The sequence below is a fragment of the Acanthaster planci genome, linkage group LG14 (assembly GCF_054643075.1).
Source record: "Acanthaster planci isolate LZ-2023a linkage group LG14, COTS_SCS, whole genome shotgun sequence".
In the NCBI taxonomy this organism is placed as follows: Eukaryota; Metazoa; Echinodermata; class Asteroidea; order Valvatida; family Acanthasteridae; genus Acanthaster; species Acanthaster planci.
Window position 1 is genome coordinate 1,702,688 of NC_141790.1, and position 27,929 is coordinate 1,730,616.

The 27,929-nt window shown below is 40.0% G+C and overlaps 1 protein-coding gene across 2 annotated transcripts; it reads left to right on the top strand.

The window, feature by feature from the left end:
* Window positions 1–27,846, top strand: LOC110986009 (uncharacterized). 2 transcript variants are annotated; one of them, XM_087145859.1, is made up of 24 exons: window positions 1–510; window positions 5,163–5,244; window positions 6,075–6,239; window positions 6,660–6,743; window positions 7,668–7,732; window positions 8,904–9,005; window positions 9,557–9,694; window positions 10,759–10,863; window positions 11,290–11,547; window positions 12,135–12,282; window positions 13,654–13,867; window positions 14,063–14,249; window positions 14,680–14,973; window positions 15,477–15,807; window positions 15,938–16,064; window positions 16,740–16,904; window positions 17,477–17,629; window positions 17,822–18,191; window positions 20,260–20,459; window positions 20,993–21,163; window positions 22,162–22,274; window positions 23,182–23,444; window positions 23,972–24,038; window positions 24,475–27,846. In XM_087145859.1, the coding sequence occupies exons 3-24, from the start codon at window positions 6,184–6,186 to the stop codon at window positions 25,454–25,456; spliced, it is 4,593 nt and encodes a 1,530-aa protein (XP_087001985.1). In that variant the 5' UTR covers window positions 1–510; window positions 5,163–5,244; window positions 6,075–6,183; the 3' UTR covers window positions 25,457–27,846. The 2 variants fall into 2 exon arrangements, with proteins under 2 accessions (XP_087001985.1, XP_022103274.2); XM_022247582.2 differs by lacking the exon at window positions 5,163–5,244.
* Window positions 27,847–27,929: the final 83 nt, after the last annotated feature.

The window sequence follows — 27,929 nt, forward strand, 5'->3', positions numbered from 1 at the left end:
TTGGCTGATCATTTGAAATAACGTTGTCGTGTCGATTAGTTTGCCTGTTTATGATTGGGATTTTCCACCGAGCCCATTCTATTAAAAAAAACAGCTTTCGTCTGTGAAAGGCATTCTATTGTCGACGTTTTTGAGGCATGTACTACTGCACAATTTAAAAAAAGACCTGTTCTAATCGTTCGCGGCATTTGGCTGGTTATAACCGTGAACCCGGAAGTTTGTCGTGCACATTGCGTTTTTAAGCACTGGATTCCGGTCTCATATGTTTGCCCCAATGTTTTGGGATCTGTTGCTGAAGTTGTGTTGGTGTACAACACAAAAGGTCATGTTGCTGGCCTCGCCGTCAGAAACCCCTAACATTTCCTGGTGAATAAAGCTGTTTTGAATCTCGAGAGTTACCCACAGAGTCTGCCTGCCAAATTCGCTTTGGAGTTTCTGTGTCTATTGGATCGGTTGTGAATCGGCACTCTGTTTGATGCAAATAGGGGCATGTCTGCAGAACGACTCGGGGTGAGTATGAGCGAGAGAAGCGAAGTGGTCTAAATCTAGGTGGTTGATAGAATGCACCCCTACGTGTGCGCACTTGTAATGAAGGGTTTTCAGGTTTAATTGGTTAAAATGCTAATTAATGAACATTTGTAAACTGTATGAGAGTTGTTAAAATAAGTTTATTTTATGGCATTGGATTGATAAGCGTATATTAGATTGATAGGCGAATTGTCAAACGATGGCCCCACTAAAATATTAGTTGTGGACTAGAATATTTGGTTGTGGTTGTTAGTGTTTTGAGCTTTATTGTTTTCTCGAAGATGTAAACAGGCACTTGACCCGAGAGTCTTAGTGAGATTTCAAGGTTTTTGACATACGTTTCAAAGTTATGTCAAAAGTATAGGTCTTGGAGGTGTTTGCAGGTTTATTATTGATATGAACACGGTCGTCATAGACTTTCTACCTTTCTTGTGTATAAGTAGTTCAAGAATTCTCTCGAGTTTTTTCTGTCTTATGTCTTGGAATATGAATGATGTACTTTTTTCTGGTAATGTGAAATGGGCAGTCAGATAACCTTTTGGGTCAAAACGAGGTCCAATTCAGCATGATGGCAACTTAATAATTTTCTTGCATTTTTTATTTGGCTGCAACCTCCAACATATTTTTGCGACAGATTTTTTGGCCTGATACTGAATGTGTGTCTGTTTGCTATCGAATATCGGATTTTTCACTGTTTGTTTTCCTTGTTTTTGGCTTTTTATTCCTTGGCATTTCATTGTATGCATACTTTATTGTTGTGAATTGCCATATGTAGCCCTAGGTGTACGTCGAATTCACTAGTTGTTTGACCGTCGAATGGAGCTTCTTGAACCTCTTAGCTAAAGTGACCCCAATTCAGTTGATGCTCTTAATGTTTAACCCTAATGGTAACAGGAATGATGTGATATTTATTACGTCTTGCGCTGGCAGAATTCACTCAGAATATAAGACACCTGTTCACCTTGTATGGAAACTCAAAACCTCAAGCTGGCGAAAACCAGCTGCCCTCCCCCCCCAAAAAAAGAGAAAAAAGGAAAGAAAGAAAACGAAAAAAGGAAAGGGGGTGGCGGAGATTGACACGTTTATACGAAAAACTGTCAATCACTTCTGTGCTACTCTGTATCAATATTTCATGTTAAAAGGAACATGTTGCCAGTCTATTCTAAAATATTATGCCTCACATGTTATGCTGGAATAAGTTGAATTTACTTTCATCAAATGGAATTCTTGAAGAAGAAATCCTCTTTGAAACTTAAACTGAAACATCAAACTTGGCTGGTGATGCATTGAGAACCTAGAGTATGCCCCATGAAAATGCTTAAGGAGTTTGCTTGCTGAGACTGAGTTGAAGTTGGTTCGTGTTGTGTGTTTGCGTACTTGAGGTTTCAGTCTAGTATTTTTCCTGTACCATTTAGTTGCCTATAATTATTTTGGCCACTTCCTAAACTAGTCGTGACTCTGGAGTGGATTGTTTACACTGAAGCAGATGGTCCTTGTTCCCCAAAGAATCGGTGGAACCAGTTTGTAAAGGAGTTGTTTGTCTATCAGTATACCAGTCTCCATCACGGTGCTACATAAAGACCTTTTGAGAATGACTCAAGAACCACTTTTGGTTAAGCATCGTTGATATGAATTTATGTAGTGTTAATAACCAAATAAGAAAATGTTGTATTCTCAGTTGCTGTATATATATGGAATCCTGTAAGCTACGACATTGAAAAAAAGTGGTACAGGAAAATAGACTGAATGCGTTTTACGTGAAAGAGGTGCATAGCACTGCTTTGTAATATATGAATCATTATATAAAAGGAGCTTATGTTTCAGTAATCCAGTCCTCATTTTTACACATTTCTAACATCGTGCCAACAGGCTTTGACTGAACACTAATTCTGTCACAAAATTCAGCAGTTGGGCATATGGCAATGATTATTATAAAATGCATGTGCCCATTTCTCAAACATAATTTACTCGACGCGAATGAACACAGGCATTTGATAAGAGTCTTAGTGAGTTTTTGGAGGAAGATTAAGTTAAAACTATTCCATGTTGGGACGGATGTGGCATCCCCCAAATTGTGTGCACTTTGTTTGTGAAAAGTAATACAGTGTTTTCTTATGAATTATAATCCTTTGTAAACCTTCAAGAATACTCTTTTCCTTTCTAACAATTCTCTTCAAAAAGTTTGGAAGTACATTATTTACCAGAATCTGAATTGAGTTGGCAGAGGGTTTTTAAATTCTGCATCGATATGCTCACGTTCTTCTGAGTAATGTCCTACTAGACCAATCACTGTAAATGACATTAAATTCAAACAAGTTTATCAAAGCCAGCATTTTTAAAAGTAAAAGGAGGAAGTTGCTTCCGAGTCTTCGAGCCACCGTTAATACAAAATAAGGCTCCAATTTTGCCTTTCCAAAGTAAAGTTTTTGAGAATGCTTCAAAGTTCCAGTTTCTTGCTCAGGTGACTAACGAATAACAGCCAGATTGATATTCCCCAGAATGCCGAAAGGTTTGACTCTTTACAAAGACCCCAAGTGGGGACGTGATTTGTCCTGATTATCCGCATGAAAGGTCGGATAAGTCTATGCGCTGAATATATGTATAATTTGATGGCTGGGCTTGGAACCCTATCTAATAGGCGTGGAAATAAATTCAGGGAATCTAAGGGCGGTTGGGGGAAGCAAGGACTATGCCCCCCAGGACCTTTTTATCTATCAGAATTAAGATATTAAGTGTCTATATTAAACGGAGAGAAATGTCGAGAAATACATTGCATGTTTTTAATTACGGAACATCTTGTATACAAAACCGTCGAGAAAAAATGTGAAACTCCAATTTTTTCAGAGATGCTTAAAGCTCACAAGTAAACGGAAACTAAGGAACGTTTTCTGTGTCGTTACATGAGCACTTCCTACTCTGCAGAGGCGTAACAGACCCCTGATGTATTGCTCTGAACATAATTGGACGAGAGTGGCATTAACTGTAGAAAATGTAAAATGGTACAATAACTCGCATTTGTAATTTTAGAGGATTCTTCTACGGGTTAAAACATTGATAGTCGTGTAACAAAATAAATATTGCCCCTCAGTCTCCTGCACCCAAGAGCTGTATACGCCATGATACTGTTTTTGTTTGTGTGTTGGGTTGTTTGTTTGTTTGTTTGTTTGTTGGGGTGTTTGTTTGTTTGTTTGTTTGTTTGTTTGTTGGGTTGTTTGTTTGTTTGTTTGTTTGTTTGTTTGTTTGTTTGTTTGTTTGGTTGTTTGTTTGTTTGTTTGTTTGTTTGTTTGTTTGTTTGTTTGTTTGTTTGTTTGTTTGTTTGTTTGTTTGTTTGTTTGTTTGTTTGTTTGTTTGTTTGTTTTTTGTAATAGGGCTTTTTGTGTCCGACACGCACTCATTTTATGTTTTGATAAGGCAACTTTTGTGAAAGTGAGTAAGTCATTCTACTCGGTGACTTAACTGTCATCAACGACTTCAGTTCTGGGTTCAGCGATTCTTTGCGTGTTTGAAATTCCATGTGAAAGTCTGGCCCTGTGTGTGAATTCCTAGTTGTGTTTAGTTTTTTATTCCACAGCTGCCGCCATTGCAACCAAGACCTGTGACGTTTCTTTGTTATCACAAGCTTATGAAGAACCACCGAATATTAACTGCAGGAATCTTTGGCGCTTGTCAAATTCGCCGCATTTCCTCATCATGGGTCTGAGGTTGTGAAACCTCAACAGTATAGTCTCAGTTTCATTCATTCCTTGCTGAAAACAAAAATGATTATGTTATAATGCGGAAGAGGTAGACGTGATATAAAACACAGACAGACTTGCATACATCTCTGGACGGCTTTTGTCAATCGTTTAGCATGTTGTTTCACCTATGAATGAAGCAAGGTGCAATATGCTAATCCAGCACTATGCTCCTGCATGTTCTGGCTTGGGCTTACTAGTCTAATCAGTTTATACTTCAGATATTCGAATAACTAGCATTTACTGTCCTGAGGAGGAACCTGTGGAATGTCCCCTTTAAAAATGAAATTGAGACCTTAAACGTGGGTGATATTTGGGGACTTTACCCTTGTCTCTGGAGAATCGTGGACAATTTGGTCAGTACTGAGTATGTTTACCAATTTGGGAGGGTTTTTACATATTTTCTTATACCGTCGCAGAGCATTTTTTCATGCGCTGAACGTTTTGTACGCCTGTAAAAGTTTAGCTAGTCACGTTTCTTTGTTCAAAAGACGGAAGTGTGGCCTCAATAAAGTCCTATCAGTATACCCGCGGGAGGGACACCACAGATTGTTTGGCAGATATGTCAATTCAAAATTTAGATGTCTATTATTAAACCCTATGCCCTTGGCATGTGTCACTGTTAGGATACTGCAGACTCAGCTAATTTCAATGGTTCGGAAACTTTTTTAATCCTGCTACAGTATTTCATGATAAAAGAACGAAATACCCCTGATGGTGTAAGAGCAGATAATTCGCCTCGTGCAATGGACCATTTAATCTGTCGCCTCATGCAATCATGCAGTAATGCAACACATGTATAAATCCTCGCCATCTGATATTCATCACGACCTTACTCCGGTTCCAATTGGGACAGTTCAACTGTATCAAATAATATCAAGTCATATGACTGTCATACAGATCTTTGCCATTTGATTGGTGGAACACGCATCACGTGACATTTGCTTGATATCGAGTCGGGACTTCAACTCATTCTTTTGACGTTAGTGAATCTTTCTTTAGTTTTTACATATTTTTTTAATATAAATAAATTTCATCAAAAGTGAATTTATGAATTACCAATGTGATTAATCTTCAATAATCTAAATTCATGGGATTTCTAACCACATACGTTATTTGTATTCTCGATACTTGGGCAGTCAGTGTCCGTTCGTTTGGTGGGTTTGCGTAGCTTCCACGCGTTGTCTCCAGTTTATTCGTCCCAGTCGTCTCACTGTTTTGAATACACAACACATGTGTCCTCTTCCGGGTGAGGGTTGCTTTCAATAGAAGTTTCTCGAATTCACCCATGAAGGATGCATTTTAAGAGCTTACCTGGATTGAATCGTTAAAGGCATGACGGGAAATCCAACATCAACGCAATCCGATAATGTCACACAAGCAAATGTCGGAGGCAGTGGCGCACCCGTGATTTGTCAAGGGGTGGGTTGGGGGTTTACTCGGACCGGATATGCCCCCCCCCCCTTTCCAAATAAGCTCTCCCCCTGCGTGCCATAGAGAACTGGGATTTACGGCCTGCATGTACAGGAGAGCTTGTAATTTCAGACTTGTGGGTGTATATTGTATGTTTTGGGATGCTGGGGGGCGGGAGAGTTCAAGCCCCCGAGCCCCCATCCCCGGAAGCGCGCCCCATCAAACAAGATTCATGGCAGTATTTGCCATTGGTTCAGAAATTTTGGCTGACCATTAGTGAGAAAACAAGAAATGATTACTTAAAGCGTATTTGAATGCCCTGCTCTTTATATAAGTGTTTTAATAGCCGGCGCCTAAATGCACTTCATTTATACAGAAGAATTTTGTCACCCCTTTCAGGTGGAATGTACCAGAGTATCTGTGTGAAGGCCAATGACAAACTAGGCATTGTGTACTACTGACGTCTTTCTTTACGGACTGGTTAGAGATTATCTTCTAAGTGGAAACTATGCTTTTATTCCTTGCCATCGTAACTTTGGTCGTTGGGAATTTGCCACAATCAGAGTGAGTCATTCTTTGTTTACATTTGGTGTAGACAAAGACCTCAAATTTCCTGGTTTAGTTTGCTGTTAAAAAGGTATCAAAGAATAAAAGCATGTTTATTGCATTTCGTGAAAAGAAGCTTTTCTAACAACAGTAATGGTTTAGAAGGTAAAAAGTCGTCCGCAGGGATTTTTGCGAACTTTTGTTTAATGTTGATGTAGATTTTATAACAGAAATCACAATAAAATATTGCTAAAGATGGTCTTGGCTACTAAATTATGCGATAAATAGCTTGCACCCCCCCCACACACACACTGGAGGTTTGGGGCAGCTGAACGTTATAAATGAACTATGTTGAAAAATTAATTTTATGAAGTTGACGTTCCTAAGGAAACAGTGCACACCTGACTTTAATGGGATTATATCCACTTTTTCTTCTAGAGCTACTGCGTGTTCATACAGTTGCCCTGAGCGCTATTACACGTCCTGTGGAGTTTTTGGTTGGAGAAGGTGTTCAAGATACAGGTCTGTATATACCCCATTACCCCCCCCTCCATTCACCCCTTCCGAATAAAACTATGACAAGACAAATACGAGAAAAAATTACCCTTCCAATAGATAAAGATTTCACTTTGGTGCCTACTGGAATATGCTTTTTCCATTCAAGTGGTCTTCGTCAAGTAGGCTTACTTTCAATCTTCCGGTACATGATAATACGAGTCACAGTAAAAGCTAATTTGTCCCTGATGTCCTTTTGGCATGATGTTTGTTTTTCCTTTTTTCCCTTTTGCTTAGTGCTTAAATCTTCCTTTTCATGCCTCCTTTTGTTTGTGCTAATGTTAGTTATGGCTTTTCCTATGGCTTATTATGGTCTTCCCCATAACTTGGAATTTCCGTTTTGCCGAGCTTACCGTTGGTATTGTCACCATTTTGGGTCATTGTATCGTTCCAAGTGAATGCCGAATAATTATTCGGTGTCTTTTTTTCTAGAAAATATTTGCTTCCAGTCGGCCTGAAAAGCTGCATGAATTTGGTACAACCTAGGATTGTTTGACAAGACTAACCCTTTTAATTGCCGTCGATGTATTTGTTATTCAAGCAATGGCGTCAGCTTGAAAGAAAAGCAATATAACCTCTTTGTTCGCATCAAAACTGTCTCAACAGTTTTTAACCGACCTTCTGCACCCGATATCTCATAACACTCCAATTAAGTATGATGCAGGCAACAACGTTTTTTACTTATGTTCAGTCTGTGAAGGCCTTGCGATTTTTAATTAAAATAAAATCGTCATTGTAAAGGGAGATCAACTTTTCAGAATTTGTGTTGTCAGGAGCGCGCATAAAGTTTCCTTCTGACCCTTATGACTTTTGGTGGTTTGCATCAGAACCAATGAAACATGTAAAGCATGCTGCATTCTTTAGTTAACTTAACATTAATTATTTCAACAGGGATAGAACTTGCTATCGGTGTTGCACAGGATGGACTGGAAGTACCTCAAATAACTGCCCAACACGTAAGTCCTATTCCAACTTTTAGAGTTCATTTCTAAACACAAGTCCCAATATGAAGCACATGTTACAAGTATACCAAATACCTGTAGATGATGTTGTGACCCAAAACAAACTCCATGCATGGCAAAATGCCCTTTCGTGAAGTACCTGTAGTTACTCTTAAAATGTCACTCAAGCCAAATGGATTTTTATCCTGGAAAATCCAAAACTTCAATCGTTACGAGCACGACCATAATTTGCGTTTTCGTCGTAGTTGTACCTTCACAAGAAGTTGTTATAAGTTTTTAACGTGACTGGATCTCGTAGGTGCTGCTGCTTAACAGTACCTGCTGCCATTTTGTGTGTAATCTGCTTCGACGGTCGAAGGGTTATAAATTTTATAAATATCCTTTCGGCTACAAGTCTTGCCCCTCCTACTATAATAACCTTGCAGCTTCTCCAAGTAAATGTACAGACTCTCCACTACTGAAGTATTTAACCGTCTGGGTTGGACAACATTACAAGCGCGCTGGGATTTACACATCAATATCATTAGATTTATGTGTTTAGCCGGATTAGTTCCAAGTTACCTTTTGTACAGAAAAATCAGTGGGATCAGTGAACAACATTCTTTAGATCAAGTTCTATAGGGAGTGTTACTGTGCAACACCACAAAACTGAATATTGAGAAAGAACGTTTCCCTGTTGGCGTACCTAAACGTGGAACAACCTACTCTCGAGATAAAACCGAATCCTTTTCCAGACCAATATCAGCCATTTCAATACATAAGTAATTTGATATTAAATAACTTTTTTTTCTATTGATGATCATCACATATGTAAAAATGATGTCTGAAGATAGGATAATTTGTCATTTGTGAGACACTAGCTACTCAAACGAATGACTTTTAATGCTATAACCTTTGTTATTATGTGTAACTTGTTTTGAACACCAAATAAAACTAATGTTATGTTCTGTAATTCTTAGGTCACGTTTTTAATGTTAGGAATATGTTAAGTGGATTTTTTTAATCTCTGAGTTTAGTATTTTTAATTGTCCAACTGGTTTTATTGTTTGTTATTCCTACTAGAACTCATGGATTAATTGCACTGAATGGATCACCCAGTAGATAGAAGAAATATAATAATAAATTAGGTTTACATATAAGACCAGTCTTGTTCTCTAACTTGCAGCTGTTTGTTTTGGCAGTGTTAACTGCCCCAATGGAGGGACATGTACAAGTCCCAACTACTGCAGCAACTGCAATCAAGGTTTCTACTCTCCTAGATGCAATCGTAAGTAATCGTAGTCAAGTTATGAAAGCAAGTTTCTTGACTTTCCTCATTAAATCCCAAAGGTTAGGACTGTAAAAACATGCCATGCAAACTGTATTAAAGACGTTTGCAGCCAGTGACACACCCAAAATGAGAAAGTGAATTCGGCAGACTCAAGCCCCTAATTATTCTTTAATACTGAGATACTAGACGCAGTATACATGTACACTTTAAGCGACAAGCTCTGGTAAAGCCGTACACCCGAGTCCCCTGCGATGCATCGAGAAGCATTATCTACCTGGGGGTACCGGTCGCAGCCCCCGTCCCAACAAATCCTCGGTGTGACATTTCAAAATGACATTTGTATGTGACATTTAAAGTGTGACAAGGGGTAATTTGTAACATGTCTATTTCTCTAAACTGAAAATGTGGCAACTGATTGAAACAAATACTGAATTTTGAGCTATACCCCCTCAAAATTCACCACAAAAAATAGCGTTCCAAGGTAAATGCCAGTAACATGTTTTCCTTATATATTTCATGCACTCATTATAGTTGTTTTTTAACTTTAGGGTGTACTGCTATTGCAAACTGTCTTGACGTGTTCTGCAGCACTTCGTCGAACCAGAAATGTGATCGATGTGACGGTGATTACGGCTCCGATCTCGGATCCGCCTACAATAGGTCTGATGACATGAGACGGTGCATAGGTAAGTTTATTTCAAAGAAAAATAGGTCCCAACTTTATTTTCTGCCTAAGGAAATGATAACGCTTACGCCATCGATAGTAAGAGTTTTGATAAAGCTATTACAGATTGCTTTTAATACTGCTGCAAATCGTTAAGTCAAGTACACCGATGTACAGAATGAACTAAATCCCTGTAAAAGAAAGGAGAGCAGGGCTGGATAGGGTGTGAACAGACTTGGGAAGAGGAGAAAGAGAACAGGAAAAACGAGAGTAAAGGACAGGATGAACAAAAAATGTTTTATCCAGCTTGATGATTTAATGCTTTAGTTCGATTTGTCGGTCGATCGGTAGGTTGTTCGGCTTACACACAGCTTAATGACGGTTTGTACCAGGGCAGGGGCAAACCCAGGAACGGGGGGGGGGACAGGGGACATGCCACTAAACAACCCTAACACACTTGTTTATAGTTTTACAAAAAAATGGCTTTCTGTGTATTTCATTTCGATTCCTTCAAAATGTGTTTTAAACACCTTTAAATGAAGCCTTATCTCTCAAAAAGGCCACAAAGGTTCCGTGAAAATGGTTTTAAATATTTTCGGCCCGCCTCCCTGAAGCTAGGTCTGGATCCACCCTTGGTATAGTGGACCTGAACAGTTTAAATTGCATTAACACCATGGGAAGTGATCCTTTTTTGTAAGTTTCGGGGTTCTGGCGAGAAGACGTTGCTCGACTTGACTTTATCTTTCGGTGTGCTTTGTTCTTATTCGGACAGACGGAGCATATGGTTCAAAATATCGACAATCTACCCTCCCCAGAACCACAAAGCTCAGAAAAATAGGGTGGAAGGTGGAATTTTTTTGTCAAGAAAGGCATCCTGTATTCAATTAGCGCATTTGCTCTTCACCTTTAGGATCTTCCTTCAGTCTGGAGTGAAGTAAATCGGTTCATGGAGTCCACTGACATTACAAAATGTTTGGGCCTTTTTTTCGATGTTGTCGGAAAAACAAGTCAGGAAAGCTAGAAGCAACAGTGATGGACGGCAAATTTATACTGCCAATGTTGTTGCTCTGCTTACTTTTTCACCAGAACAATGTTCATGGAGAAGTGACAGCAATGCCTGCTATCCAGGATCCTGCACGAATGCAAATTGCACCTGCAGCAGTGGATTTTCAGGAACCGACTGCCGAACAAGTGAGACATCACTGGATGCATCAAGATCCCTACGATGCAATGAATGTTTCTCTCCATGAAACAGCTTCTTCAGCATCGCTGCTAGATATTTCCAGTCTTTTTATTGGAACGTCACATACATTAGGGAGCCAAGAACGGACTATATCGACAATGCTGTCAATAAAAACACCCATTATATCGCTTTGCCGCATTCCTCGTTTTCCAAATCCCTTACCTTTCTCCTTTTATATGATATATATATATATATATATAATCTAGGGAGTAGCCCTTTTCACGGTCTTTAGTTAAAATATGTGTGAATCTTGATTTATTTAATTTATCTACAAACAAACACCAATAATTTTACTTAGCTCAAACGTTAATATCCACTCGAAAAATTAATCTGCTCATGGAAAGAAAGCGACGACTTTAACCCTTTTCCAACAGTGGGCAGCAGTCAAGCTCCAACCCTATCAGAGCACCGTGCTACCCTTATCCTGGGAACAACAACTCTGGAATCGCCCACGGACCAGGGCAACACAGGCACTGTCTACACCAACGTGCACAATTTTACAAGCATCAAAATCAAGTGGACAAGCTCCTACCAGCCTACTGGACTACCAGACCCCAGCAGCGGTGGACATCCATATGTCTATAGTTATGGGATTGGTGTGATTGGTGCGGGAGTAGAAGCCGTTGTGAATCGTAAGTTAATTCACATGAGCGCACAGAGTGAATTGAAAGCGCACCCTGTACACGCAAAGCAGATTAGCAATATATTTCCAGATTAACAACATAAGATTAAGACATTAGCCGTAATTTTTGCTACTGTAGAATTGTCATAGCAGCCGACAACAACTGGTCATTTTAATGAATGTGGCCAATTCGCTATTGGGCAGGCTTTAACACAAAATGCCAATTCAGTGTCACAGAGGGAAGAACAAACAAATTCGCATATCTGTGTATGGTTTCAGGGGCGTACCCAGGATTTTCACAAGAGGGGAGATCAAAATGTGTACTTGTTTGGTCTTTCCGGGGAAAATTAGAAAGTGCATGAAAACCTAAAATATCAGCCATTTTTAAATATTGCCCAAAGGCAAATACAGTACTTCTGGAAGGATTCCTCTAGGGGATTACAGGGGATTATAAAAGGTGGTTCGTTCAAATCCCTATCCCCGGGCTGACAATGAAAACTGGAGGAAACTTTTAGGAAACTTCAAACTAAACATCCCGTTTATTTAGGCTAGCACCATGTTCAGTTTTGCTCGAATGTATTGTTTCCCGAGCAATAGGTGGTCTGAGCGCCATCTATGCGGTTGGCTCGCGGAATTGTACAAATGGAAGCTCCATCAATTCAGACAGTCCCACCACGCACCTGGTATCCTGTGAATATACATTTTCTTTGAACTACAGTGAGTGGAGACCAGCTACCGGAGATGTGTAAGTCAAAGCCAAGTGTAGATACAGGTTCATAAATTGAAATAATTGTAGGAATACAGTGGAATTCGCAGGGCCATGGCCCTCTTCCTCTTTACTTATACAAGCCACTGGTCTTGGGTAAGGCCGATTAAAACTTAATTTCTTGTTTATTATTACTCAAAATTATTCTTTTGGGCTAGGAGGACCTTTGGTATTAGATATTTCAAGTTAGAATTTTCCAGTCTGGAAATACACAAGACCGTTTTTGTGGTGCTAACACACCTGTTAGGTTGAAAAGGGCCTTTTTCGGAAAATCGGAAAATCCGTTTGGACACAGATGGTAAACAAGGAGTTATTTTTAATTGGCCTAACAAAATACTTTATTACTTGAAGGATGCTTGTTTCCGTCGGTGTATCTAGCTTTTGGTGGGGGGATACAAAAGCATAAACGGCTTCCGGCTTATTCAACATGATGTCAGGGGAGTGACAAATATCAAAGCCTTGTTTTTATTTCATGGTGTTTTATTAGGTTTGGTGCTACGTTTTGATAAACCATTGTACCGACTACTTTCCCTCCTACGTAAAAAAGCCAGTAAGGGCCCCACTTGGTGTATACGCCACTGTTTGTTTCCTTAGTTTGTACTTTCTAGCATCTCTCTCTGTATACAGGGTGTCAACATAAAACGTATACCGAGATAAAAAATTACTGGTTCTGTAATGGCAAAACTACTTTATATATGGGAAAGAGAAAGGGGAAAATGTCCTCTTTGCAATGTTAAATAGCTTGTGGTGTTAATGACACGGATTGGTGAGAAAACTTTACTCTATTAAGGGTCCCGAAATAGGCACTCTGGCATTTGATTGACAAGTCTTAACAATGCGAGTTTTAGAATACCTAATGCCTTCGATTTAAGAACACCTTCTTGAAAACAAGGAACATACCTAAATCAGTCTAATCTGCTTTAAGTTTGCTACTTACCTCGCAGGTTAAATGTACTGTGCCCTCCACATGGCCACCATTCATGTCAGTGCACACCCGACATATTTGTAACATGTCCCTTACTGTTTGTCTGACTTTCAACTTTTGGAATTCAAACTATGCAACTTGTCACAGTTCTGATTTCAGTACCCTTAATATCAGTCTAGTTTGTTCACTCATCTGTGTCAATAACATCACAAGCTGTATATCATTGCAAAAAGGATATTCTGCCCTTCCTAGAGATATATTTCTCTTTCCCATATATAAAATAGTTTTTCTAAAACAGTAAGTTTTTATCTTAGTATACTTTTTACGTGGACACTCTGTATATAGAGAAGCTGCTAATATTTAAGAAGAGCCGCATTTACCCATTTATGGATATTCACGATCGCGTATTTCTTGTGGTATTGTAGAATGAGATATGATGTTTCTTCAACCAGTGGCGGGTACTTGAAACTCTTCGACAGAGATCACTCAAGTAGCATCATCACACGGTACTATAGTGGCAGAATCACTTCTGCCCACTCAACTTTCACCTTTGATTTTGATGGCCCATACCACTGCGTGAATGCTGACAATGGATGTAGAACCACTATGCTGGATGCAGGAAATGATGTTACCTCAGAGGTGAGTTTCAAATCCAACATTTACCCGCTGGGGATTTGGAAGTGATTGTGCTTCGAAGTGAGTGACTCAAGCGTCGAAGTAGATTTATTAGCCTGTGTTTGAATTGTTCACGGGATCTACTTTTGTGCGTGGAAGAGACGTTTGTTAGCTATAGTCTATATTTGAATGATTTTTGTCATTCTTATTTCCGTTCAGGAAGTAGTCAATGTTTCGTGGCAAGATTGGGCAGACGATCTTGCTGGTATTAGAGAATATCAACTGCAAGTGCTTCAGCTATCGATTAGCGATGGCAACGAGATGACAGAAATATTCGACAATGACCCTGTTTACAGTGGAGTAGGCCTAACCGGTTCTGGCATGAACGTCACCCTGCCCCGTCCTGGTAGGACCCCTATCCGTTTCATTTCCCCGTAATTTCCTTTGAAAGCCTAAATAGTCTAAGCTAGCGTTTAGGCTATCCGGTTAATACACGTTAAACACGAGCAGATGGCATTCAGTCGATCCCAAGAATAACCCAGATCGTGTATAACGTTGCCTTTCAGGGCAAGATGGGTTTTGTTATTGCTACACAACACATAACAGTAAAAAATATATTCTACTGGAATATTATATTGCTGTGATATCACTTCAAAGAATTGATTACTTTTGTGGTATAATTCTTTCAGACCTCTGTACCGACGACAAAGCACTTAGATTTTCGCGTGCGCTTTAGTGGATCCTGGGGCCTTCTTACCATCGGCATAGATGCTAATTGTCATCTTGTCTTTAAAGATAGTGGAACAATTCATGGCTTTTGTGTTTTTTCATTGTAGGTGTTTATTCGTTTCTTCTAACTGTGGTTGATAACGTCGGAAACACCAGGCTCACTAGACGTTTTGCGATCTTTGACAACGATCCAGACGATGTCACAGTTCAGAATGATACAGTTGTGCGCGTTTTCTCGAGGACAGGGGAAGCCGAAAACTTGTGGCTGACGAATCTTAATTCCACCGGAGGGCAAACCTCTGTGCAGATCGATTGGACAAACCGATTCCTGAATAAGAATTATTTGAGTCAGGGATGGCTGAAACCCATTGGGTTCTACGCTGCGGGCGCCATAGACGATGGTAAATTTGAATAAGTGAAAACTGATATTCCATGAAATTTGACCAAGTGAAAATTGGTATTTTTATGGCTTGTCTCCCACTGATTTCTTACTATTGATTTGTTGGTTTGTACGTGTTTAATATTTTAATTAGCGGTTGGTAATTTTGCAGTGCTAAAAACAACATGCTGTAAATGTTGAGTTGAATTATTTAAGCTTGTTGGGTCTGCTCATGTTTTTACTACAATTGGCTTTCAAAACTATTGTTGGCTGTTGGTACCAACTCCCAAAAAGACCAGATAATGATACACGAACTGTTAATTACTAAGTGAAAATAAACCCATTTTTAAATCAATGAGACCAATTTCGACTGAAATGGAGGTAAAATTAAAAACTAACCAAAAGTGGTATTCCTGCACGCCTAGGGGGTGAATACAAGTTTTAGGCAAGATGGGAGCATTATACAACATTTAACGTGTGCATCATGCTTGGAAAAAGCCTGAATAACATTTCCTCTGTATGTAGATTACGACCAGAATTTCGGACAGCGCGGCCGTGCGGCTATCCCTCACAAACTTGGTGTGACAGAATTCCGAGTCTTTCACGACATCGACCACAAGGGTGGTAGGACAACTACCGACGTTGGCGATGACAACTCCGATAACTGGAGCAATGAAACGACAAACACAAGGGCGACCTACAACTTAACCTTGGTTGATGGTGATTCCGTTCGGTTCTGGTTGGAGGCCAGGGACCTGGTCGGTCACTTTGCAAGAGACAGTGTGCTGGTCCATGCCGACTCATCACCGCCAATCATCCAAGACTTGTCGGCATTACCTAGTCTGAGAGGCATTAGGTATTTGAAAGCTGCATATGTTAGATCTTTTTTATGTACATGCCAGGAGTATGGTTTTTCCATTCTGCAAAGTCATCCCTTTTCTGTATTGTTATTAAAATGTTTCTTATAATGTTCTTTTCATTGCCAGTGTCGAATGCAGAATATATGACATTCACAGCGGTATAAAAGCTTTTGAATGGCGTCTCTCTGACAACCACACAGGTACAGAGATGGAACAAAGAAGCCAGATTGTACCAGGCATGAAAATAAATGTGGTAAGATAAACAGAAGTTATTAAATTGAAACGTAACTCCCAAAGATCCGGGTTATTTTGTACGATCCCACAGCTGGGGGCGAATTTTACCTCCAAAGAATTCTGCTGTGCTATACCCGGTTTATTTTTGCACTTGGTATGCTTCCAAACATCCTGCAATGCGTTTTTTTTTTTTTTTACAAAACTTACGGCAATGTCGAGAAAACATGTCGAGGTGGTGGATTCTGCCTCGGTTGTTTTAAGATTGAGGAGACTGAGAGGGAAAGAGAAAGGGAAAAATAAACAGATAGTAGCATGTTTCTAAGCCAGTTGATTAGCAGTAAAGCAAACAAGGATTAAAGAAACCAAATAAAAAGATTCTAATGGATGTCATTGTGTGAAATCTAAAAATAAAAGAAAAATGCGTAACATGGGAGATGCAATGAAACACACTGCCTCTCATTGACCCACATCATTAAATCGCTGTCAAGACCGACTTAATACTTTTGTTTCCCTACATTTCCCCAAGGTCTTTTTTTAGGGATTTTGGAGCATCATCCCTCCCCCCCCCCAACCAACAGCCCCTTTGTCATTGGTTAAGTTGCTTGGATGATAAAACGCAGAGCTGCTCACAAAAAAGTCTTGAGAAAAACCCTGAAACAAGGACTACGTTTCACTTTTACACATCTACCCATAGGATAGGGATGGATGTGATCCTGCTAGTTGCACGTGCATCCCTATTGGTGACTGCTATGCTGTGGTGTACAGACATACGTTCCACGTTGATAAGCGCGACCTGAACTACTTTATCACTGTGGCAGTTACCAACCAAGCAGGGCTCGTATCAACCAAGACGATCAAAGTAAGTGGAATGAAATTCAAATTAAGCCTCTGGAAGTATGAGTCTTTACTTCAACTGCACCAAGCTTGCTTGCCTCAGCTGCTCATGGTTTGTCTAACTGTGGAAATGCATCAAGTTTTCCAGTGTAGCAGTCGGCAGGGATCATTGCATAGCGGGTAGAGGCTTTCGCTTCTCATCTGCTATGCTTTTGGAAATTGAAAGATTTTCTCCCAGTTTAACTCGGCACACCACCTGATTGTTTTCAGGGGGAGGGCATGATCAAACCTCCCAAGAACTAAACTTAGATAGGGTAGGCTTTTTGCCTGTTACCGTTTGGTGCTGGAATCTAAACGCGTTGGCACACACAGTTGCTAATACATGCACAGTAACTACAAGTTGAGTTCCTTCAATTGCACATCTGATGAGCCTCGGGACGATATCTTGGAACCAAACCATAGTTAGCCCAATATCCTAATGTGGCCGTGTGGTCACGACCACCAAACGCCTTGCTTTTCACAGAAAGATTTTAGATTTAATGTGTATACAGATAAGTTCAAGCCCAATTCCGTTCATTATGTGTTTATGATACTAAGACAAATAGCACGGTGACTCAAGACAACGTAGGTGAAGCAGCCAAGTTTCTTGCCACGGTTACTAACGACACATCTTCAGTCGATGACAGCTCAGTGGCATCTGCTGCAGATATTTTGGACGATATTGTGAACATTCAAGACACATCACCAAAAGTAAGCTTTGAGAAGTAAACTGTTTCAAACAGTTTTTTCTTTTGTGTAAAATTTGAAGGGCATTCGATGTGCCGACCATATCTGTTACAAGTGCAGTTTGTTCAGTTTTTGGTCAAGTTTAGTTTATTACCTGCCCAAAAAATGAAAACCGTGTTACGGAAAAAAGCTTGACGCAATCTCTACACCTCGTAGGTAACAGCGAGTGTTATCAACGTTGTCAACAACCTTCTCCAAGTTGACGCCAAGAAACTCAACGACTCTTCAGCAGTGGCCAACTCCTCCTCACGCATCGTCAAAGCCTTGGAAAAACAAATCTCCAACGTCCTCGCTGGAGGGGAAAATATCAGCCAAGTAACGACCAGTGTCGCTGTCGTTGCGATGAATTTTGACAACGGATCGCTGGCCAATGGGGTGGGCTTTGCAGCTGTCTCTGATGGTGTAACTGATTCCCTGTTAGATGAGGACATCGGTGTCTATAGAGGGTCAGATGGTGATATCCCTTTGGAAGGGACAGAGGCATCCGTAAAACTCCCAGCCGCAATACTGAAGAATACTCTTCCAGGTAAATTACTCAACACTATGTTCACTGAATTTTGGCAGATGAAGGACCAAAGTCTGGATCAAAGAATAAAAAAACAAGGAAAAGGAAACAAAATGTGCATAAAATCCGTTGAAAGTAATCAGCATTATAACGTTTCACCTGGGTTCTGTCCGATTTATAATTTGTCACCTTCTGTTAAATTTTAGCGCCGTTTCATGTTGAAACGAACGTCTAACGTTGCAATTCTGCATACTCCTAATTCCTTCTCTCACATGTTCATTCTAAAGAATATTAGCAAATCAGTCATTTTTTATAATGTGATTTTTGGTATCAGCATAGAGAATCATAATAGTGAAAGCAAAACAGCATTACCCCAGCGCTCTGTATTCAATCCTTAAAAACTGCCTTGTTCGTTCTGCGCCCAGGAAAATGAGGGGAAAAAAGTCGTAGTGAAGGAAAAATCCAAAAGTTATTCGGTGTTGACCAAGCATTCAGGCTCACGGACTCCTGAAATTCGCAAGGAATCGGAGTTACCGGCTTCCATATAGGACTCCTCTGGGTCTTGGGTTACCGGTCCACCGCACTTTTTCCCTGCCCATCCATTTAACCCAAAAAGGGTTGAGCGACCATGCAAGGGAGGAAACGAGACAAGCCCCTAAGCCCTGGCCGCCAAGTCGGCCTTACGTCTCGAGCCTGTTTAAGGCGCTCACCTGGGCTTAGCGGAGAGTCCCAGCAGAAGAGCTTATTCGGTCGGCTAAGCTACTGTTGATATTTGACAGGGGTGAATTAGAGTCTCTTATAGCTACTGGCTGACAGCAAGTGCTGGGAAAATAAAAAGACACCACCAGGATTCCAACCCACCGTCTAACGATCCGATAACCGCCAGCGTAACCAGTTGGCTATTCCAGAGAACTTGCTTCCTGTCACTGACAGTGTTGGTTCACGAAAACACCATGCAAAATCTTAAAAATTCGACAATATTGGGGGGTCACCACTTTCAGTTGAAATCTTGGCTATTTGATCCCCACTTTGCACGAAATCACCTAGTGAAGTAGCTCCATCTTTAATCGTAAAAAAGCACTTACCGTGCTTTGGTAGCTTATTGAGTACAAACAGTCAATGCATTTTAACCACACTATTTTAAAATTATTAAATTATTGTACTGAATATACAGTTACAGTTTAATCCGTGGCTTTGAATGGACACCTGCCAATTCCATGGCTTCCATTCATGTTTGTTCAAAAACACCCTCTCCTGCCATAAGCTGGTTAGGGACAAAAATACGAAGTACTAATCTTGGGTTGATTGGGTGAGATTTTTTTTTATTTGTTTCCACAAAAGCTCTTGGGAGGTTTGACGGTCACTCCCATTAAGGTGTTATTTGGTTCCATCATGCCGTTTTCGCGCACATAACTGGGGAATGGTCAGAACTTGTATTTGATTTCCAGACACTTGAGAAATGGCAGTATATTTTTGCAGTATTTTATTTGAGTTCGAAAAGCACATACTTGACCAGGTGAAAGATGGTGTTATGCAGTGCCATTTTTGTAACTTGAATACTGTAGGGCTTATGACTCATTTTCGAACCTGTTTTTTTTTTTTTTTTTTTTTTTGCTGGGGGCAGACCTGTCACGCCAGTGACGGAGCACCCTTTTACAAGAAAGAGCGGCAGTTGCAACGTATTTCTTGCAATGTTGGGGTGACCCAAGAGGAGTGTAATCGATTATGCAAGCCGGACATTTGCGAGAATTTCTTTTTGAAAATGTGGCATTACTCGGCAGTTGTAAGCAGACGAAATTTGTGACTATGACAAATGAGAATGTACTTCCATCAATAAAAAGAAGGCGAGTGCTACCCGAGTGTGCCACATGTGGATCCGTTACTATTGATCTATCAATTATGAAATATTGATTTGGTACGTCTGCCTGTCACCTCTTTTTATATTGATATCACTAGATGAAACGGACCCGAACACGGTTGGAATCGGTGTTACTGTCGAAAGGAAATTAAGATTATAACATTGAATAACTGAAAGAAGACCAAAGCATTCTTTAAGTTTTCTCAAGCTTGGGCTTTCTGTGGCTATCAGGCAGGGCCATTCCCATCAGCTTTGTAATGTATGGCAGCAGTAGCCTCTTCCGCTCTGAGCTGATTGTCAGCAGTCAGTCAAGCGACGAACCCCGTGCAGTTGGCGGTCGTGTCATCTTTGCTAGCGTACTGGATGCTGTCATCACTGACCTCCCACCCGAGAATCCGGTTGTCACCGCTTTCAACTCTCCCTTGAATGAGGTGAAAATGATTATAAGCGTTAAATATCAAAAAGGGCTACACAAAACTGCCTCTATCATTACTTGACCTTAAAGCTTTTCCCAACAGCAGTTTGGATGCAGATGTTCAAGGCATATTTACTCGATACATGTTATGTCGTTCAAATGAGTTCTACCACAATGTGCTCCACATCATACACAAAAGTATGTAAGGTACTGGAATTCATCTTCTCTCATGAACACGACCCGAAACTTTTATTGCGTCGGACTGATCATTGAAAACTCAAGTTTGCCTGAAATGATTGTCTGCTTAGCGTTGTATGAAATATGCACCTCTCATCGTCATCAAAGATTTGTATAGAAGATGATAATCCCTCGGATTGTTGTTGTCTTGTATCATGTCACACAATAATCAACATTATCAAAAACCAAGTCAAGTATTGCTGTGCAAGTCAGTGACACAGTCGTACTCTGAAAAGTCGTTTTCTGTCAGCCCGTCGTGTCTCAAGTGTAAATTTTAACCAATGCAGTGCAATGATTGAATTAAAATGGCAGGCGATAGACCAAACTGAAGACTCTGATCAGGTAGAGACGTGTGTCTTCTGGGACTTCAGTCTTCGCGACGGCATCGGTGATTGGTCAACAGACGGCTGCAGGAAAGACCACGTAGTCAATGGGAGAATAGTGTGCCTGTGTGATCATGCCACCAACTTTGCGGTTCTCGTGGTGAGGGTTACATAGAGCTTGACAAAATAAATCTGTATGTTTTCATTGAAGTGGTCGGTCACATTTTTCAAGATCGTACAAGTCGGGTTAAATAGAGCCTTCTTCGTTTAAAAAAAAAAACCTGACTTCTTAAAATATACAGTTGCGGCTAAATAAGAGGCTAAAAGTGATTTTTGTCATACCTGATATGAATTTTGTTGTCAAACTATTCAGTGGCATGAATTTGTGTAGGGAACTGGGGGGGGGTGGCGGATTATGGAGTTGAGATGACTTATTAGCCCATAGAAATTTGAAAAGCTGGGAGAGTCTGACACCGTATGAAACTGTACTGGGAGGCGACGTTAATGACACAGATCCACTTGTGTAATATGTATTACACTCTTGCTGAACCTTATATCAAAATGGCGTATATACGACTTTTTAAAAATTGGTCTCCTTAAGATTGTAATTAAATACATTTTGCCTGTTGGGAAGTCTGAAAGATCCTTCAAAGCCCAGCTTATTTGTTTGTCACCACGAAAAGTGGAAAGATGATATAGTACTCTACACCCTAGTCTAAAAGTGTGTGGGTGGGTGTGGGTGTGGGGGGTTATATAGCCAGGGATTTTTATCCATGAAATCATCTTGAGATCAGCCATGAGACCATTCACAAGCCCCGTCATAGGACCGGTCACAAATACCAGTGTGAAAGATGACAAAGGAATGCTTGTCTTGCAGTGCATTAAACAAGATTCTGGCTTGTGTTCCGACTAGAGGCCTTTTTCTTGTGATATCCTAAGAGGTCTGACCAAGAACCCTGTCATGTGTTGCTTCTTCGGTGTTTCATTTTAATTCAGATCGCCGTATCCATGCCTGTGATCCCAAACCAAAGAATGTGAAAGATTTAACATTATATTTTGTGATAACGTAGCCCTGGGTTATACATTTATCTGAAAAACAAGAAGCAGAAATAGTCACAGACTATTATTTTTTAACTTGACATTTTTAACTTTTCATAGAATATCCACGGTCAGAAAAATGCCAGCTTTGCTTTGGATGTCATCAGCAAGCTCGGATGCGGTATCTCCATAGCGGCACTCCTTATCACAATCCTCATCTACTTAGCTATTAGGTAAATATTACAACTTTATCAATTTTAATTACAGGTTTTGCTCCTACCGGACGTATATTTCTAAACACTGTCTACCTGGGGGCATGTCGCCTAGTGGCTGGGGTTTGTAGCTTCTGATCATCGGGTTGGGGCTTCAAATCCAGCTGGCGGCAGCATGTTGTGATTTTGGGCAAGTCACTTTACCCCTATGTGCCTCTCTCCACCCAGGAGTAAATGGGTACTTGTGGTGGCAGACACGGTTGTGTTAGCCGTTTGGGCTAAAAATGGCAGCATTGGGCTATTATACTCCCAAGGGAGATTAGATATTTTAAGGAATATTTAGATGTTGTGAGCCCAATGTGCAGGGATAATGATAGTCTGCGCCTTTGAATGGTACTTTCCAGATATTGTGTGCGTTATTAATGCCCCGATTGTTGTTATTGTTACTCGGTAACTCCCAATTGAGCTTGTGAATTTTTCCGCAAGCTCTTGCTCAAGTACTCTTTAGAAACATACGTCAGGTAAGGGCAAACTTGAAATAGTTTGCCGTACCTTCTGCTACATCTGACTTGGACCAGCCAGCCGATCCTGGCAAGCTCGGTGGTCGAGTGGTTAAGGTGTCTGCACTTATAAGCGCGAGGTCTTGGGTTCGAGTCCCTATACCCGAGCAAGCTTTTGAATTTGTTCGCAAGCTCTCGGACAAGGAATGGCTACAGAGTGCTTAGGAACATACGTTGAGTAAGGGCAAAACCCATAATTAAAATCAACAACTCCCCGAAGCAAAGTACACCTGAAAACTGTATCAATGTTCCTGAAAAATAAATTTCAGTTTTATCCATATTTCAGCAGACATTCAGCAAAATGTAATAACCAACTGCAGTTTTTATTCTGGCGCAATCATGTAATCTTGTAATGTATTCTTTAATAGGCCGTTGAGATCGAAGACACCAGGTCGCATCCTGATCAGCTTGTGCCTGTCTCTTCTGTGTCTTTATCTGGTCTTCTTGGCCGGCATCGAGCAGACCTCTTCCCGCAGCGGCTGTATCGCTGCCGCCGTATTGATGCATTACTTCACCCTGACCTCCATGGCCTGGATGGGCGTAGAGGCCGCTAACCTGTATCTTAAGGTGGTCAAGGTCTTTGGCTCCGATGTGTCTCACTTTATGGTCAAGGCGTCCATTGTTGCCTGGGGTAGGTGATATGATTGTTTACATCGTTCAAAAAGTGTGAATGAGTCCATCATAGCTGAATCTTTTATCAACATGCAAGAAATTGGCCAAGAGCCCTTTACATTTGCCAGTTTTTTTTTTCAGTGTCAAATGACCATGCACAAATAATATAAAAATACATGATGGCTGTTGGCTTAGCAGACTCTGAAGAATAAACAGTTTACATCTGCTTGGAATTAGCATTAGATGCCGATAAAGACCGACGGTAGATTATTGATTGGTATCAGCAGATTGTACGTACTCCGTTTGTAATTTTTGTCAAAAAGACACTGGAGAAACAGGTAACGTATTTTGGTTGATTTGGAAGCTGTCAAGAAATCATACCAGGCTAGAAAGGGGTACATGTTCATGTAGACCAATCTGTAAGGTTTTCCAAAAACAAATCCATCTTTAGACTAAATTTAATGAAGGTTTCTTCGTAATTCTTTCAAACTGTAGAAGCGCTGAGCCCCATGTACTGTTAATTGCGAAACATTTTTGACCTTGCAGGATTTCCTGCTGTGGTCACCAGTGTGATTTTGGCAGCCGATCACGAACAATATGAGAATAAATATAGGTATGTATTTCTTTCTATCATTTCCCCCTCATTAACGTTTCCTCGAATCCATGTAGGATTGGCCAGCCAGGCTTTATTTTGAGCAGTGTTTATCTCATTACTTAATGAGAGGAAGTTAATGTGAGGAGATTAAAAATGTAATTCTGCCTCTGCCTTCTCAAAAGATTACAGAAGGAGGTCAGGCTTATTGTGACTGACCAAAATTAGAAATTAGTCATTATTAAGCTATAGAGGTGGGGGGGGGGCAAAGCACAATAATGGCACTTAGCTGTCACCCACATAGACATTATTGTCAAGGGGACTACAGCCAGTGGAATTTCAGGAGCTGGAAATTCTTTCCAGTTCTGATATAAGGCTTTCAGGGCTTACTGGAGATGCCTCCCAATTTTCAACTGACATCCCTATGATGCGTTGGCCTTTTTTGCTAACCTTGCAGTTGCTTCTTGAAGCCTGGTCCTGCTTTCTATTATGGCCAGTTGCTCCTTATCGGCATTATCTCCCTCTTCAATGTCGTCATCTTCGTGCTCGTTGTTCGTCAGCTGACGTGCAGTGTCAACGAAGTTAAGAATATCACGGGCGACGGCAAGCGAAAGAAGATAATGAAACGTTTACAGAATGTGGCCTCAATTTCGATCCTCTTAGGCCTTACCTGGGTCTTTGGTTTGCTCTCTTTGTTTGAGGCCTCCAACTTCGCCTTCCAAGTAATCTTTTCCATTGTAAACTCGCTCCAAGGGCTGCTCATCTTTCTGCTGTTTGTCGTTCGACAAGAGAAGGTTCGGAAGTACGTGAGAAACCTGGCACAAGGAAAGAAGTCGACGCACCTGACCAGTTCGTTTCTCACAAGTAAGTCGACGCTGAGCCCTAAGAAGGATCCCCCGACCAAGAGCGTCAGTGAGGTCGTGAACCAGACGGCAGCCAGTGTTTACAACAATCCTGTTTTTAAGGAAAACAAAGATTTGGCTGAAGGTTTTGATACCGGTCTCCAAGAGGTCACAAACAAAGGTTTTGCTGCTTTTTCTGAGACTGGCACTTATGAGGACGTGAGGAAAGACTCCACCGATGTTTTGGACAATGACGTGTATGAAGACTTGAACAAAGGTCTGGCTGTTGCCCTTGAGAATGGTACCTATGAGGACATGAGTAAGGAGTCAAGGGATCCTTTGGAAAATGACGTGTACGAAGACTTAAACAAGGGTCTGGCTGACGCTTTTGAGAATGGTACTTACGAGGACGTGAGTAAGTATTCAAGTGATCCTTTGGAAAATGACGAGTACGAGGACATAAACAAGGGTCTGGCTGACGCTTTTGAAAATGGTACTTACGAGAACGTGAGTAAGGAGTCAAGCGATGTTTTGGAAAATGAAGTGTATGAGGACTTGAACAAAGGCCTGTCTGTTGCTTTTCAGAATGGCACTTAAGAAGGTATGAGTAAGAAATCAACCTATTCATTTGAAAATAGCGTTTATGAGTAAGATTTGACCAATGTTTCTGACAGTTGCATTTATTGGGACACAGACAATGAGTAATTTCATGTTTGTGAAAATGGTGTTTATGAAGAAATCAACAAATATTTATGAAGGTTGTATTACTGAATTCATATTCATGGGCTGTAAAATGCCCCTTGTGACGTGGTATTGGGCTTTGTGATATAAATTTCATTGTAAAATTCACCGTTCCTAAGCTTACGGCCCATTGTGTAACGTAAATGCATGTTATGTAGACGTTACACAGCCGTGCATTTGATAAGGACAGGAAATGCATCAAAAACATCCATCTGCTAAACTGTGCCCTGTAAAAAAGAACATTACAGTGTCCTTACAACCTTAATGTGAATTATGCGAGTAAAACAGAAAAAACGTAATCCAGTACTTACTCAGTCTCAGCAAATATAATAATGACGTTTTATTGCTTAATTAACTAGGCTTGACTGTTTCGGCGATGTTGCATTGTAATACGCTGCTGTAGTTATAATTCTGCTAACAATATGAGAAGTGATTGATTGCCTAATTATCAAATCCTAGGAGAATGTTCATATAATGACCATTTAAAAGATTCATCACAAAAAGGTCTGAAATGTCTCAACACTGATGTTTTGGCACAAGGTATTGATAAGCATACTGTCATCAGAAGTTAGATCTCATTTTCAAAATGTTCAGTGTAAAAAAATGATAATCATTTGAGTACGTTTTAACTGCATTTTGAATGGTTGAACTCTATATTCCCGTTTATATTGGAAGGTAGTCCACTACTTGTAGCAGAAAATATCCACCAAATGAATCATTTGCCTCGCATTTGGTAGCTTTATTAACATTTCTGGCTCGTACATTTGAAACTCTTCCAAACTGTAGTCAAATATATTCTTGAAGCTAATCTGAAAGTTGTCTGTAATATTTGAGATAAGTCCTTTTTAAAAGTTATATTTTTAACTAAGATTCAAATACACAATTTAACTTTGTTACTCAGAATAACTTTTAGCACATGTGAACAGAATGACCAGTTCACTGATGATGTTATGGAACTTCAATTTGGCTTCAGAACTGGATGCGAAAAAGGAATACAAATATTCCCGATCCTTGGCGTAATAGTAGTATGCTTGTCAACGCGGGAAACGTATTTTTGAAGGCCTAGCTTGGAAAAGTGATTACAATGGCCTTTGATTAACGAATGCAATATACGTGCTGCGTGCTTGTGTACCATAGTTATATTTAGTTCAAAGCGGTTTGATGGTGGTTTGCTTTAAATCATAAACCTTCTATGGATTATAACTTTGTTATGTTACACAGTTTATAAAGACAAATGTAAATGTTTCACGCAACGGAGATGTTTTACGTTTTATGTGCTAGTCTTAGTGGGGGTTTCAGAGACCCAATTTATCGTTTTTACTTTCCTGTGAAATTTCAAAAGTGTTTACAGTGGTAATCGTGATTGATATGGTTATTGAGGAATTACCTTCCCACTTGAAAATATTGTGTGTTGATCTAAATGTGCCATAAAGTATGAATGCAAAATTATCCTTTGACATGTATTTTCTGTAATTTCTACTCTTCTTTAAAGTGTGAAAACTATTTGATTCCTCGATTAGGTTAAATTTTTTAAAGCATGCTTTTAAACAATCAAAATTAACCATAATTTTCTGGACAAGTCTGTGCAGTAGCTATGAGTTTTATTTAGGCCAAACATTGGCTCAGTGCACAAATTGTTCCGTTCAAATTGTAAACCAGGAGTTTACTCATTGAAACATGTCAGAGAAAGGATTGATTGCTTGCCTGCAATATTTCAAATTAATCCTACATAACGTTGTAACATTGAGTTTTTTTCCTGGGATAACATTACTTTGTATTAAATAAAGATATTCTCATCAGCATAAAAACCAAAACACCCTAACCCTTTGTAATAGTGAACAATAAGTTAACTGAGACACAAAGGTGCATTTTGAGATTTGCGTTTACAAAAAATGTGTTGCGGCTACCCTTTAATAAGTATATGGTTATACCTTTCACCGGAATCTGCACTGTGCCTGAACATTTTATAATGTTCAAAAACAATCTTCTTCCAAATAATGCTCTGTCACGTTAACATTTGTGGGATATAAATTTATTAAACTGTTGTAACAAAGCCTGCATTTTTTGGTGAGGAATGGAAGAACAAGCGCAAATCTTTTTTTTTAACTTGGAGTGTTCATGATATTTGTGACTATAATAATGATAATCGAAAACTAGATAGTGGTGTATTACGTGTACTGAAAAAGAAATGATCTTTAGGTTATTTTTGTACCCAGACAAATAAAGATGCGACGTTTAAAGCTAAACATTTTTAAATCATTGGGTATTACTGTAAGAAAGATGAGATACAGCCATCTTTGCTACTTTGAAATTCACAGCGATCAAGATT

What these genes read in the sequence shown, in the direction of transcription:
- LOC110986009 (XM_087145859.1), top strand. Translation starts at nt 6,184, where the DNA reads ATGCTTTTATTCCTTGCCATCGTAACTTTGGTCGTTGGGAATTTGCCA. An exon ending in AGAAGGTGTTCAAGATACAG is followed by an intron (nt 6,744 to 7,667) that starts GTCTGTATATAC and finishes TTATTTCAACAG; the next exon opens with GGATAGAACTTGCTATCGGT. An exon ending in TGCGGGCGCCATAGACGATG is followed by an intron (nt 14,974 to 15,476) that starts GTAAATTTGAAT and finishes CTCTGTATGTAG; the next exon opens with ATTACGACCAGAATTTCGGA.